At 38.5% G+C, this 15,543-nt stretch overlaps 1 protein-coding gene across 9 annotated transcripts in view; it reads right to left on the bottom strand.

Annotated features, from left to right (window-relative positions):
- The window catches only part of citb (citron rho-interacting serine/threonine kinase b), a 49,766-nt gene that overhangs the window by 23,276 nt on the left and 10,947 nt on the right, over nt 1-15,543 (bottom strand). For 5 of the 9 annotated variants that reach the window (XR_013658087.1, XM_078952564.1, XM_078952566.1 and 2 more), the window contains exons 5-15: nt 8,778-8,948; nt 8,526-8,579; nt 8,352-8,405; nt 7,849-7,989; nt 7,154-7,279; nt 5,090-5,185; nt 4,760-4,903; nt 4,437-4,546; nt 4,031-4,205; nt 2,975-3,172; nt 2,830-2,883 (exon numbers count right to left, since the gene is read on the bottom strand). Coding sequence is in view for 8 of the 9 variants with exons in the window: in XM_078952564.1 (XP_078808690.1) it covers nt 2,830-2,883; nt 2,975-3,172; nt 4,031-4,205; nt 4,437-4,546; nt 4,760-4,903; nt 5,090-5,185; nt 7,154-7,279; nt 7,849-7,989; nt 8,352-8,405; nt 8,526-8,579; nt 8,778-8,948 (1,323 nt within the window). In the remaining variant the exon portion in view is untranslated. The remainder of the gene's footprint in view (nt 1-2,829; nt 2,884-2,974; nt 3,173-4,030; nt 4,206-4,436; nt 4,547-4,759; nt 4,904-5,089; nt 5,186-7,153; nt 7,280-7,848; nt 7,990-8,351; nt 8,406-8,525; nt 8,580-8,777; nt 8,949-15,543) is intronic. The other 4 variants (XM_020706221.3, XM_020706220.3, XM_020706222.3 and 1 more) reach the window with 1 other exon arrangement.

Raw genomic sequence — 15,543 nt, 5'->3', positions numbered from 1 at the left:
GCTTAGTTTGAGTCCAGAGTGAAAGACCAACTGGCTTGAAGCAAAATGTAATTTGAGCACTTTAATGCAAATATCCTTTGTTTTTTGTTCTTTATTTACTTCTCTGTGTTAAATATTGTGGGTATATTAGTCACCCCTAAATACATGGTGAGGAAACTTGCAGCGCTCAAAATCAGCAGGAAATTAAAAAAAAAGGTTGGAGGCTTTCACTTCTTACTTAAACAGTGAAGGTCCAATGAAAGAAAACCATTTTACAAAGATGACCCGTTCACCTCCTCATCCATCGATACCCGGGAGCGCCCAGATAATCGACACATGCATCTGTGGCCACAATTCACAAAAACAAATTGGGTCTAAAGCACCTCCACAAGAGTGGAGCAGGCACTGGTGGGCATGTGTCCCACCCCAGACAAATAAATGTGCTGATCCTAAAGCTACGGACAAAACAGGCACCTGATGCGCTTTCAAGAACATGTAAAACACAGGTTCCTGAACGTGTGTTTAGGACACCGTGTTCATACTGGACAAGCAAGCATGGGCTTCTTTGTGTTTCTCATTTTCTACTATTTACTAGCGAATGTTTGCCATCTACAGTTGGTGTGAAATGTTGAAGCGCTGCAAATCTCGTGAATCTTGCTCAAGACTTTTTCTTTCGCTTTCGCTTTTTCTTTATTCTGATATATGAAAGACTTGGTGTAACATAATTCCAGCTGGACACAATCTGCAATTATCAGTTTCTCCTCCGTGATCAATTTTCAAATGATTGGCACTTCTGTCAATTAAAACAGTCAGCATCCATACGTTTCTACCAAAACAAAGTCCTCGACTGTTCACAGTTTGACCTGGTTTAACTTGCAACACGTTCAGTGGACGTGCCTTTTGTACATGCGTTTTGAAATCTGTCTTAAAAAACTTGCACAGCTACACATGAAGGTGAGACTTTTGAACATGGAAATCCAAAACATGCATTTCTAAGCCTTTAAATAGACTTTTCATTGGAAGTGGACCCTTTGAGGGAATGCAAGACTTCCAAGTTTGCATCAACTTTAAGAGAGGTATGTGGGATTTGCTTCTTCCAGCCCTACATCCTGCAGATTGTGTGAATCAGGAGTACTCAACCAATACCAGAATATAAGAATGTAGTCATAAAATGCAGATGAATGGCTTTTAAAGGGAAGTTAGACACCTCTGTGTGACTTCATGTCCTTTTAACACACATGGAGAAGATGGTTTGCAGCAACATTAGCCAGAGATTTACATATGTCCTTTTTTCAAATTCAAATAATTTCTTAACTAGTTGTCAACTAAATTTATTTCAAGCTATGAAAAAATACATTTGTTTTTGCTTTAAATTAGGTGCAAAATTAAGGTTAATATGTAGCTGAATTGGTTAACGCGTCAATAGGCATCAAGGGATGAAGTCTTTGACTGAAAGTCCAAGTCAAATTTCAACTAAAACTAATATTTAAAACTTAAAACATTGAACATGGTATTACATTGGGACAATATGTTATCGTATCTTGTAGAGACACGAGAATAGAGACTTGGTGTACCTGTGGTCTTACAAATGAAACAACTGTAGAAACATAAAGGGAGTTTTCGTTCCTTTGTTTGAACTGACAGTGATTTTGAAAAGTCTAAAATCGAGTCTAAACTCACAGGCTGTAAACCTTAAATCTGACAAAAGTCTCAAGTCTGAGTCTTCATCTCTGACAGAAGCCCACGTCAGGTCTCTTCTGTCAATGAAGACGAAGAAACCAAGGCTACAAGTCACAGTATAGGACAATACAAGATGTTAAAAAAAATCTCAATTTCTGCTCTGATTCAGATTTAGTCAGATAAAAAGATTGGAAAAAGATCCTTTCTGTTCTTTTGGTGCCTATGCTCAGAAGCCATGGCCAACCTCAGTGCTGCTTTTCACCATGTCAATCCACACATTAACACAGTGTACTCATCTTCTGAGGGATGCGTCCAGCAGCACAATGCTGCATGAACATGACCTGACATGACATAATTGTCAAAAACTAAGCATCTTTGGAATGCAGTGGAGCTGTAGTTTTCCAATCTAACAAATCTGCAATTCTATGTGGTGCTATTCTAGAAAACTGCAACTTTATTATCACAATTTACATTTTCAGAAGCTCTGTTTTAAGGTTCAAAAAGTAATTTAAAAAAAAGAAAAAGTTAAGTTTTGTTCACTAAGCTGTCAAAACAAAGAATCTCACAAACTTGAAAAAATCTTTACTAGTGTTTTATATTTTGCTTGTTGCAAATCTTGGCTTTTTCATCCTGAACACTGGCCAGCTGAATCTATGCAAACCGATCTCTGAACAGTTTACAAGTGGGAGGATTTTAAAAGTAGGGCGGTGATGCCGTTACACGTGAATTTATGCCAAAAAAAAACTTAAATAAAACTGCTCTGATTGATTTAGCTGTGTGTCTGACATCAGGATGAACAATCAGTGGATAGGGGAATCCATCAGAGCATAATTCATTGTTTGTTGTTTGCTGCCATGTAAAAAAAAAAGCCTTTACTGCCTCTGAGGTGTAATATTGGACCATTGGGCCCTCCATATGGTCTGGCTCTATGCAGCTTAAATAAGAAAGTAAAGATGGAGGAGAACTGCGATAAAACAGACAAAGTGAGGAGTGAAATGATTTGAAATGGGTTCCTAGTGTGATAGAAATTCATCGAAATGTGGCTACTAGTAGTCATGCTTGATGGTTCACAATGATTCAGCTGGTGTAAACTGCCAGGAGAACAGTTTATTCCTGGAAAGAGTAAAAGTGCCAAAAAAGAAAAAAACAGGAGGGAAGGAAGCAGCTTACTGCACAGCTGTCTCTCAAGGCGTCATATTTGCGTTGTATCTCATCTCTGTGTGCCTGGGAGACATGACAAGAGAGACACAGATACCATCGTCAAAATTAGACAGCATCCCGGGCTCCTCTGTGTTTTTCTCTCTTGGTGTCTCACTCTGAGCACAGTGATCTCCTCCTCTGCTTCCGCTGTGGTCTCCTCCAGCTCCGTCTTGGCATGCTGGAGCTGACTCTCCAGGGCGTGGCGGGCCGCTTGCAGGTTGCTTATCTGAGATTCGCGTTCTTGCAAAGACAAGGTCACCTCCGTCACCTGACGCTTAATCTCCAGCTTTTGCTCCTCGTGCTCCAGCCCAATCTGCAGAGGTGGAAGTGAAAGGATCAGCCAGAGGCCTGCCAGCATGTGGTATGGAGTGGAAAGGCTTTCCATGGCATCACACACGACCACCCATCTCAATAAACCAAAGAATCCACCAACCCACCAGATCTCTGTGGCCTGTTTTAAAATGCAGTGTTATCTGTATTTATTTTTTCTGAAATTCACTTTTGCCACTGCAAAAACAACCCCCTTAGAAATAAGTCAAAAATCCTTACCCCTTAGCAGACTTTCTTTAAATAAGCAAAAACCATCTACCAATGTGGTAAAAAAAATGGCCTTCCCAAGAATTCTCTTTTAAGAAAAAAATTCTCGTCTCTTAGACGCTAAATGGTAAATGGCGTATACTTGTATAGCGCTTTTCTACCTACAAGGACAAAGCGCTTTACAGTCACAGACCCATTCACCCAGTCACACACACGTTCACACACTAGTTGCCGCTCCGCTGCCAAACACAGGCGCCCGCCTACCACCAGAGGCAAGACATACTAAGATGCAAAATAAAATTATGTTGCTATTGAAAAACCTTCTAAATAAGATATTCTTGCAACACAGAAAATAAAACTTTTTTTAAACAATGGTGTTTTTACTTTTTTAATATTCAGTTTTTGCACTGTGCTTCTGCTTCATAATATTAGGTCGTCTTTTCCAGGGGATTAACTATACATGTTTTATAAGAAACTAATAAATCCACTAATGAACACCCTCGTGTCACATCCTTTACAACAGTAAGATGCAAGAACTGTGATGGAACCAATTAAATAAAGAAATTAATATCAAGGTTGTTTTCATTTTGATCGGTTCATAAATCTGCTGAAGTCAGCTTTTCCTCAGTCTCACCTCACGGAGCCTAGTTTCCAGCTCCAGCACACGGCTCTTATGGCTTTGCTCCTGCTGGCTCATTTTCTCCAGATGCTCCTCCAGTTTAGCATTCTGGGCCTCCAGCTTCCCTGCTTGAGACTCCAGGTAGAACTTCTGCTGCCTGAGCTCTGAGATCATCTCCTCCTGGGCTTTCCTGACAAAACACACATCGGCATGAGCAGATAATGAGCTATTCCAAGATAAACAGAAAAGTAACGTTGTTCAAGTATTTTTTTTATACAAGGTGCAGCTTCTAAAACAACCGAGAGGTGTGTTTATCACTCTGAGATTAACATGAAAAGCCATACTTTTATCCAAGTAAAAAAAAGATGTAGTATTTTTACAGTAGCTGGTTGAAAGACAATCTTTAAATGTTAGAACTCACATGTTTTTCTGAGTGTAGATGCTGCTGTTGGCTGCTAGCTTGTTGGCCTCAGACAGCTCGGCTATTCTCTGCTCCAGACTGTTCATCTTTGAGTCCATGGCATTTATGGTCTGGACAAAGTTTTAAGCAATAGTACACAACAACACCTGTGTTTTAATCTCATGCTTTTCTAGACTTTATGTAGACTTTATATTTGGAAAAAAGTAAAAAAGACACAGGGCTCTGTTTGTGCTACATAATAAGATTAGGTGAAATCTGTGTCAGAATGACTGATGCAAAAATAAGACTGAAAGAGTGTCGCTTCCAAGCTGGTCACTTCTTACCGCCTTCTGTTCACTGATGATGCTGCACTTCTCCCGCACCTCCTCCTCATATTTGCTCTGACTGGACTCTAGCATCTCCTTATCTGCCATGTCCGCCTTCATCTGAGCCTCCAGCACCTGTTCAATGCCAGCCAGTCCACAAAACTGTAACCAGGATATTGCTTAGGGTACAGACAATGCTGTGAAGATCACACACTGTGGAGCATCCGGGCAAAGACCACAAACACGTTACTTGCATACACAGATATGCAGTATTTAAAATATGGTTTTCGAATCTTATGAAGTAGCTTTTGCTTCAAAAAACACATATTATGTACTTGGAAAGAGAACCTTTATCTTGTCCTCATAGAGCTTTTCCTTCTGTTTCAGATGAGTCTCCAACCGCTGTGCAGTGGCCTGGGTTTCACGGAGATTCTCCTCAAGTTCCTTCAAAACAGGCACAGGAGGATCATCAGTTATCCCAACAAGGGCAAAAAAACAGCCATCCATGGTAAATGTTTGGCTGGAAGGTAGCGCTTTACTACCTTCACAGAAGGCCCAAGGCGCTTTACAGTCACAGTCTCATTCACACACACTGATGCTGCAAAACACCAACACCAACCTAAAACCACCTGGAGCAATGTAGGGTTCAGTGTCTTGCCCAAGGAGACTTCGACACAAGGGTGAGCAAGGCAGGAACTGAACCTGCAACCTTCTGATCAAAGGTCAACTGCTCTAACACTGCACTACAGCCACCCCATAATAATGTTTTTACCCCAAAAGCACTCCTTGCTCCTAAACTCACCAAGAGTTTAAAAAAAGAGAGGACATGTGCATAAAGATTGCCTAATACACTGTACAAAATTGAGATTTGTTATGTGAGAATGTTTTTAGCTGAAGGTCATCATGTATTCAGAATCTCACAGCATCCTAAACCTTCAGCTTTTTGGCTTTCAGCTTCTGATTTATTGATCAATGTTGACTTATAGGCATCAATTAAGTTTCTCTCTGAACGTAAAAAAATAATACATTGCAAGAACATTGTCTTTACAGGACAAAAGCAAAGATAAGATGACAAAATACCACATAAAAAATGTAAGAGAACCATGAGATTTGAAAGTCATGGGAAGTGCAATAAAAATCAAGAAGACAATAACCTTTGTTTCTTTTTTTGTTTTTATTTTTGTTGATTTGGGTAGTAGGATGCTGTGAATTGAAGCACAAGGTTTACTTCAAGTCTGAGATATTTTTCTGATTTTCCCAAAAGACATAATTATGTCAAAAATGAATGCCAAAATTAAACTGAATGAATTTCAGGAAATAAATAAGAGATTTTTAAAATTTGTACACTATTTTCCTGATTTACTTAGTAAATATAATTAAGTAGAATTCAATACATTCTAGCTAAATATCTTTTAAAATTATCCTCTATTTGTTCCTCTTCAAAGCCAGTAGGCAACATGTGCTTCACTTTGCAGACTCGTGTTATGGCAAACACACGGCAGAAAGAATAAAGCTATAATCAAACCTTGTTTTACAATCAGAAGTGCTGCAATCAAAAGCTTTATCTTAAAGTGAACTTTAAAGTTGTTCAGAAACTTACTTATTTTATTAGCTGTAACAGACATTTTTTCTCATTGGGGTTTGACATAGAGTTTGTGTTTTCATTCTATTTGTTGTGATGCGTCCACCTTAACAAGTGAAGAGCTGCAGCACAATAACCAGTGTCTCTCCTGTTAGCAAACAGTCCCGCACACCTCCAAACTAACATTACGGGTGCCACACAAATATTGGAGCTATCCAGCTTTACAGTTTTAAACCAGATGCCAGCTTAGACAAGGAAAACAAAGACAGTCATGGATCTAGTCCTCTGTAAGTGAATACATCAGAATGGAGCAGAGCAGGGAGCTTGTGGCCCATACGTCACACCTACAAGCTTTTTTAAACAGTATTGCTTCATCTGCTCCTGATTCACCACAATTGCAATAAAGAAATACTCATAAATGCCATTTTGAGCTTATTTTGTCTATATGTGACTTCCATCATAAGAGAAATGGCATAAGGACATGTTAAAAACACCAAAAACATAGGTTTAATCAGAATGGGCCTTTAAATGTGTGTTGTTTTTGGCAACTCATCATGGGAAACTCAAGCCCAGAGACCTGGATGATTATTTTATGACTTGTTTAAAAAAATAAATCAGGAAAGTAAGAAAGTAATATCACAATTATGTTTTTGAGCTTAGATATAAAAAGAATTGTAATATTTAAGTAGAAAAAAAATGCCAAATTCAAGCTGTTTAGAGAGTCATAATGAAATCCTGCACTTCCTCTGCCAACATCACAAAGAGCTATGTTTACTTCACACCTCCTCTGGTTATTTTAGCTCTGCTTATGAGAAGAAAAGGTAGGTTACCAGAATCTTATCTGACATCTGCTGAATCTGCTGGGCTTTGCTCTGGAGCTCATCTTTAAGTTTAGTCTCCCGGCGCTCAACGATCTCCAGCCGCTTCACTTGGTTTTCAAGAGTCTTCCTTCCATCCTGAATATAACAAGCAGAAACAATGCATGAGCCATGGTAAAACAACGTTTGGTCAAACTATTTTGCTATTTCAGGTAAATCTCAAAATCCACAACTGTAAGATTTCCACTTAGTTCTACTTCAAACCTGCTGCGGAATGTTGTAAAAGGAGGAATATTTATGTGCAAACACACTTTTGTGGTCATCCTAAGGACAGGCCCTCCATCATTTTACCACCCAAAGCAACAAAAAGCTGACAAAAGATGCATTTGTTGACCAGAAAATACAAGATTTGCATGACTGCACCGAGTATCTGCCGAGCTGTCATGCTGTGACAGAACAAATGTTCCTAAGAAAGTGCAAACACGTCTTCAAGAGAACATATGCGCTCTTCGTGCTTTAAACACAAGCCAGATTTTTCATGCAACACTTAAAATGGTCAAAAGTGATGCAGTGCCGTTTTCCTCCTTCACTAGATTCTGTTCTCTTGGACAGAAACCAGCTGAGCTGCCCTCACATAGCATGTCATGACACACAGAGTGAGACAGAAAACAGAGGATGAGACAAGAAATGCGTGGATGTGTGGGTACCTCAGTTTCACGGAGTCTGCGACGGAGACTGTCGCTGGAGTCTTCTTTGTTCTGTAGCCTCTCCAGATCCCGCTCCAGGCGCTCTTTGGACACTTTCATTGCTTGAAGAAGGTCTGTTGCCTCAGAATTCGCCTTTAATGCCTACCGAAGACAACCCATCAATGAAGAAGTTCTGAAATCTGGTCTGCTGCAATCAAATCTAATCCTTTTCCAAAAATATGCATAACTTTTACTCAGTTTTAACACCTGCTGAAAACAAGCCTTTGCACTTTTTTTTTAATGTGTGTATCTCCATACAATCACAAGAGCCTCAGTATATTCTGCAAAACAAGTTCATTATATTAAAGGTAAAGGTTTTTTACTCTTTATGTTAACAATTTAAATGAACTAATCTAACAGGAATCAGTAATCCAGTCTGCATACTCAAACTAAACCTGCTGCAAGTGCGGTTTGCATTTTGAGACACAATCCTAATTTATTTATTAATAAATAAATACAAATACCTTGGTGAGCTTCTCTTGAAGCTCCTGGATTTTTGATTGTTGCTCTACGTTGGCCTAAAAACCAAAGAATAGTTACTAACAGAGTGATTTGTTGAGGTACCTAACACATTCAAGAAGTTTTCCTCTTTACCAAAACGATTAATTTGTAATATTTATTTCAACTTCACAACACACCTTATCTAGTTTGGCAATCATCTCCTCAACTTCTGCTTTGCCTTGATCTTTAACCTTTCAAGATTTAAAAATTACAATCATTATACATCATTAAAATTCTCTCCACAAATGAGTTAATGCATGAATTAAAATTAATTTTAAAAAAACAAAATAATTCATACAAATCTTAATGCTAGTTCTTTGCAAGTGTGTAGAACCATAAAATCAAATATTAATGGGAGTTTCGTGTTCAAGCACTGAATTAAAAAAAACCTTCTGCATCCTGTGCTGATAGTCTGTAGCCTTCCTCTTCAGTTCCTCATTGGCCTGTCGAGACTCCTTCAGTTCAGCCTCATACAGGTCGCTACGGCGACGAGCAGCAGACAGGTCCTCCTCCAGCTGTCTGATGGAGACTCGCATCTCCTCGATCTGAGCGTGATATTCCTACAAAAAGAGAAGATAACATTTAAACGACTGGTTAAGAGGATCAAAACTCTAACACAAATTACTAAATGTGAAAAAAAAAGACAATGTTGTAAAACAAACCATCACAGTAACTGAAATACTGCACTTTCTTGTTTTTAGCCCAGCAGCGATATTCTACTGTATGCTAACTGAAGTGTATCTTAGGCCAGTGCAGGCATTTTCGTAGAAATGTAAGGATTTCATTAAATTATTAAACTCAGTCTTGTTCAACTTTAATCTCAAAAAAAGGTTCTTGTCAAAAATTATCATAATAATAATAATATCTGCATCATTTAAAAAGGAGAAAACCCACTCAAGCATGGGGAGAACATGCAAACTCCACACAGAAAAGTCCCCCCATTGATGTTCTGGTTCAGGTCCCCCAGCCGGGGGGGGCCTTCTTGCTGTGAGGCAAGAGCACTAACCGCCGTGCCACTGTGCAGATTAATCAGTAAAATCAGTTCAAGGGCTTTGGCCCACTTGTCCATCCATCTTCAGAACTCACTGAATCTTTTTCAGCTGCCAACTGGCTTTGCCCAACTGTTGACCAAAGGGTCACACCCAGAACAGGTCATCAGCCCATCACAGGGCCACACACCCGCATTCACACCAAGTAGCAAGTTAGAGTCATCGATGAACCTTTGAAGCATGTTTTTTGACTGTTGGAAGAAACCACAAATGCAAGAAGAGTGTTAACACAAACACCACACAGAAAGTAAGGATTTGAACCACGAGTGCCAACCACTGCACAACCATGCAACCTGGCCTGATTGTCAGTTTGCTACTAAAAAGTAGCATCTTGTGTATTCAGGAAGAACAAAATAAAATAGAACAATGGTGATGTATATATCCAACACCACAGTTTACAGGGGATTTAATCCCACAATAATGCGATGATTTGGGAAAATAAAACAGAGAAAACTTATTTGTGATACCCGTCCTTCCAATCTCCGCCATGTATACTACTAGCATAATATATTAAAGCAAAGATTTTTCTAATTAAATAGTAAAATATTTACATTAAATATTTCTTTCACAATCAAGGCAACTTGAACATCTTATAGTTTTATAATTAAATGACTGAAGTTAAATGTTAAAGCTTTAAGATCTTAGGGTAAGTAGATTATAGAAATGAGGACGCTGTGTGTGAAGAGTTTGGTGGTTTGTTCCATTACTGCAGGATCGCTGAGCTGTGGAGTTTGGCTGCATGGAAATGTCTCATTGAATTAGTTTGTTTCTGTTGGTGGCGTTTCAGCCATGTTTTGTGTGTTGGCTTTTGTGTTAGGCTTATCATGTTTAGCTTAGTGTTCTGCTCGACCCTTTGCACAATTGAATCGGTGAATTCAAAAGGGGCCAACGTCCACAATTTTTCAAAATAGAGATATAATATGTTTTATGGTCTTCAAGGGAAAAGCTATCTGATTATGTACAAAAACGTCCCAAGTCCGTTGTAATGTACTGACTATGCATGGCATTTAAAATGCATTGTGTGCAAGAGGGGCCAAACTCCTGGACTTGGGTCTCTCTTGCATGGGTTTACCTTTTTCCATAGATGGCAGCACATGGTGAAAAATACGCAGTTAGCAAATACAAGGAGTTCAGATTCAGTGCAGACTTCAAAAATGATATAAAGGTTTCTGAAAATATGTCTTCTCAGGTCACAACCAGATTCTGCCTTCTAAAGCCCATGGTAACGGTTATTACATACCCAGAGGAGCCACTCTGCACTGGGCAACTTGGTGTAAAGGCAGCAAAGGTAAAGGATGTTCAAGGGTTGGTTCACCAGAGTTCCTCAATGACTTAAGAGTTGGAGATACTAGGGACAATGATGAGTCTGACTTTGAAGATTAGGTGTATCTTTTTAAAAACCTGTTCCATTTTAGGAGGAAACGGACGTACGACTGCATTCTAGATCATCTGATTGTTCAGACAGGACGTCTTTTCAGAAAAGTGAATCTGATTTTTCAGATGTTGTTGAGAATATGAATCTGAATGCTTGGGGAAATTGTGGGGTTACCTGTACAGGTGTGGTGGAAAGTAAACGCTGTCAGCATTTTGGCTGAAAACCCCGTTAGAACTTTTTCAGGATTATTTGGGTTTTAAAGTGTTTCAGATTTAACACCTAAAAACATAAAGACAGAAGCATGCAGCACTTTACAGATTTTACAAAGACAGTTAATGCATTTCGGAGCGTCTGGATTTTGGTGTTTGAATTATTGTTTAATATGTAAATGATGTTTGACTGCTGCATTTCTGCAGGCTGTGGGGCTTTCAGGGCAGCAAAAGCAGCAGTATGTCATTAGGAATTCTGCTGTCAAGTTGTCAGAATAATCATTTGGTGCAAATATTGAACACCTTTGCAGAATGGTGGGCAGATAAAACACAGAGAAATTAAGTTTGACTCCTGAATTTGCACTCTAAATACAAAACAGAAATATTTACCATCTGCATATTAAAATGACTGCATGCAGACACAGATCCTTACAATTACATCAATAAGGTATCTCGATATGCCATCTTGACTCTGTTAAAACATCTCCATTAGAGGCTTTTGGGGTTTCTCTGCTTCTTTCTCATTTGTCTTTAATGCAGTTGTGACTTTGAACACGTTTACAGCTTTGACAAGTCTCAGCACAGATCACTTAATTGCCTCTGAACATGAGCCTATCCTCAATCCATATCTTTTGTTGATCCAACACTGCATGGCTTCTGCACGGACATGATAAACACTGCAGTCAAATGACAGCGCGTGGGAGACAGTTGCTTTGTAAGATGAGATCCTGGATTTAGCGATCCTGCTGAGAGGCACCAAAGGGAACGAGCTGCAGTGTAATAGGCATGACCAGCAAATCTTTTTCAGTTGTAATTCTTTCTTTTTTGTTCACATTTCGTCTAAAAATGTCAATTCAATACACTTTGAAACAGAGTTGACAGCAAATTTATGTTTTCTATCTGTCTTTTTCCCTCTAGACACTTAAACACATTTTATTTCTTCCACCAGGTGAGCACTGCTCCCCCTCTGTGAATAATTTAACTGAGGTAAACATATAAGAAGACAGTTTGACAAAAACATTGGGGAGGAAGCAGACGTGATGGCTCTGCTAACTAAATTTCTCTCTATACTTCTCAAAACTGAGCCAACAAATGTGGTTGATTCAACTTTTAGGAAGTTTGGTTACGAAACAGCTCTTTCGGTAACCCTAAAAAAAGCGATAAATGTTATAGATGCTATAAATTCTCTCTTTTAGGCTTTTTTTAATAACTGGTCTCTGTAGTAAATTTGAGTACACATCTTTGTTCAGTTATGGTCCATTCCTTCAGCAGTAAAGCAGATCTTAAAGTCCCACTCTGATCATCTTTTGATCTATTTTTTTAAGTGTTCCCAGTGGTCTTGTAATTATGATTTTAACCTTTTTACCCAAAATTTTCAAAAACGTGTCGTTTTCTAGGACATAGTTTCTGCAGAGTGGCAGGAGTTTATTAGAAATTCACCTCTGAGTTGTGGGCGGGATCATTGCTTCATAACAAGTCTGCCCCCCTACCTGTCCCCATTGCTGAGAGCAGGGAACTTGTAAGCATATTTTTTGTCACAAATATAATCTTTTTCAAACAGAATTGTCTTTTGTCTGCTCCTGATTCCCAACAATTTGTACAAATAAATACTCAGAAAGACCATTTTGATCTTAATTTTCTTTCTATACGTCCTCCATCATCAGAACAATGCCACAAGAACGTGAAAAACACCATTTTCATTGGAATGAAAAAAGATTAATTTTAGTTGTTTGTTGTTGTTTAGCTAAAACTTTAATTCCCCACAACACCAGATGGGAGGTTAAAAAACAGTGAAACAGTTTCACTGGAAAAATAAAACGCTTCATGCTTATTACAGAAAAAGCATTAAGGCACAAAATGCACAAGGAAAATTAACACAGAATATGATAATGTTCACACACATGGACTGGAAGATATAAAAAAATGAGGGATTACAGAATATAAAGAATGCAGCCATAATTATTTACAGTCTGCAGTGTCTCTCTGTGCTAATCGAGTCCTGGGGGTTGCTGCAGCCCATCCCAGATGTCATCATCAAAAATAGTTTCTCATCAAAGACCAGGTCACCTCTCCATCCCAGGTCCACACACACAAACAACAGTACCGTCACTGCTTTACGGGGCAACTTAGAATCTCTGATTAACCTATGAAAAGTATTTCATGAAAGAGAAAACATCCACACTCACTGAGCGAACATGCAAACACCACATAGAGGAGCATCAGTCAGGATTAGAATGTTATCTTCTTGCTCTGAGGCCCCAATGCTGATAAACACCAACATAAAGCCTCAGGATCTAGTTATAAGATTTCAGATAGGGTTACAGTTTGCCTTTTAACATCAAACCACAAACAAGCATCAATTCAAAACTGTGTTTTTTTTCAATTCTCCGTCTGGGGATTCCCCCAGATTTGATACCAAGGAGTCCGATGTGGTTCACAAAATGAAGGCAGCACTTGAAAATGAACTCATGCAAAAGAAATTAAAATATTTACTGAGAAGGCGATGAAGATCCAGACTGAAGAATGTTGGAGACTATGCACTGACATTATTCAAGACAGACAAATGTAAGTAATGTTTTCTGAAATGTGTATTTCTGTGTATGTAAAAGCCTGTAATAATGCCTCTGTGCTGGCTTGACCCAGAAATGATGATATTGCTTTGAGACCAACAACAGTCAAAGAGATTCATGCTGCAATAATAAGATTATTATTAGAAACTTGAAGAAGAAAAACTGAACTGGAAATTTTTAAATCAAGTTTTTAATCTGAGTTTAAAATGTTTTTGCATTTTCGTGAGAGCTGTTGATCAGCATGCTTCTCCAAAAACGATAAAACAAATCTGCTAAAGCAAAGACTACTTTTCCTAACTATAACATGTCAAATTCAGAAAATAATTTTGGGAACTTTGGGAATGTCTGAAGTCATACTTTGAAAATACAAATGAAAGACAACAGGTAGGTTCACTGATTGAACAGTAATTTGGGGTTTTAAAAGTACAAATAGCCATAATTTGTCTGAAATACTCTTTACTTCAGGAGTCAAGTCTCTGCAGTTAAGTTTGATAAATAAATTTCTTCAATTTTAATTAATTCTAACATTTAAAAAAATGATGAAAAACTGTTTTTTGAGAAAAAAAACAAGTCTTGTTTTTTTGGGAATAATTGATTATCAGATTTGACTAATGCTTGAATTTCCATTAATCTTTTTTTTTTTATGTAGCCCTAATGCCTAATACATTCAACTTCTTAAGTTTCCCAGAATTAGTCTGAACAACAAGAGAAACAGCCAGACTTACATAACGCGTCCTCTGGGCATGGGCAGAAGGAGCCTCTTTTGAAGGTATCTGTTCAATTCCCGGCTCATGCCTCATCTCTCACCAACATTGAGAATTGAGAGCTATAAAGTTCTTCATTATTGATGTGTTTTTCCCTTTAAAAAACAGATCTGTGACATTCAACACACACACTACAGTTTTAAAGTGATCAGAAGTCATGAAGAGCACAGGGAACCTGGAGGAAACCTGAGACACGGGTCGATGTATTTACGTAGGCGGTACATGATGGTCAAACAGGGTTCTCAAACAGTGCAGGCAAAGGCCCCAGCATCTCATCACAACAGCCTGCCCACTGCAACAATTCTCTCCTCACTCTAGGTAAATGGCTCTTATCACCATGGCAACCACTGCACAATGTGTTAGATAGCTGGTAACCAGCACTTGCGTAGGCTTACAAAAGCAGGTCGCTTTTCTGATACCCTGACAACAACGTTTCTTTTTCTTTTTTTTCATGCTCGTCATCTATAAAACTACCAAACTTGTGTTTAACGCTCACTGATGAGCTCACACTCTCTCAAAGAAGGCACACTGTCATGTTTGATTTTAGTAATTAAAGGTGTTAAAGGTGGGTGTGCGCCTGCAGTCTCTCAGCTGCTGATTTTACAAATTCACTCTAAGTTGACCCAGAATGCATCAACAATAGTCTCAGCATACAGCGAGCAGAACGACTACAATCAAATGACCCTCAGAAATGACCCCTGTTTTCTGCACTTAGACAAATAAAACACAGGAGAGCAGCATTTACAGAAAAAAAGTGATGATAATCATTTACGTTATGAGTATTTTGCACGACTTAGCATTTACCTATTAAATTATTGCACCCCTGCAGAGAGTGGGGGGTCCGACATTATGAGCTTGTCTAATCAACTCTCACATCTCATTCACTCTGCCTTAGTGTCTTTATCTGCTTCTTCTGGAGACCTTTAGGAAATAATCCACTTTTGCAGATGTTTCTTTTATTAAATTGTAATTAATTTCTTGTTTATAGGGGTGTAACAATTAATCAACTTCATTGATGAATCAATCCAACCAGATCAATCTGTCTGAGGCAAGCTGTGAATTCAATCAACCTATTCCATAATAAGACTGTTTCAAAGTGGAAAAAAAATGATCATATCGATATTGGAAAACACCATTTGGATTGAGACACGGTAGATGTATTTCACAATAACATAAATATGATCAAGT

Source organism: Oryzias latipes, chromosome 9 (genome assembly GCF_053564925.1).
Source record: "Oryzias latipes strain Hd-rR chromosome 9, Olatipes_Hd-rR_3.1".
NCBI lineage: Eukaryota > Metazoa > Chordata > Actinopteri > Beloniformes > Adrianichthyidae > Oryzias > Oryzias latipes.
This window is presented reverse-complemented; position numbering and strand designations above follow the sequence as displayed.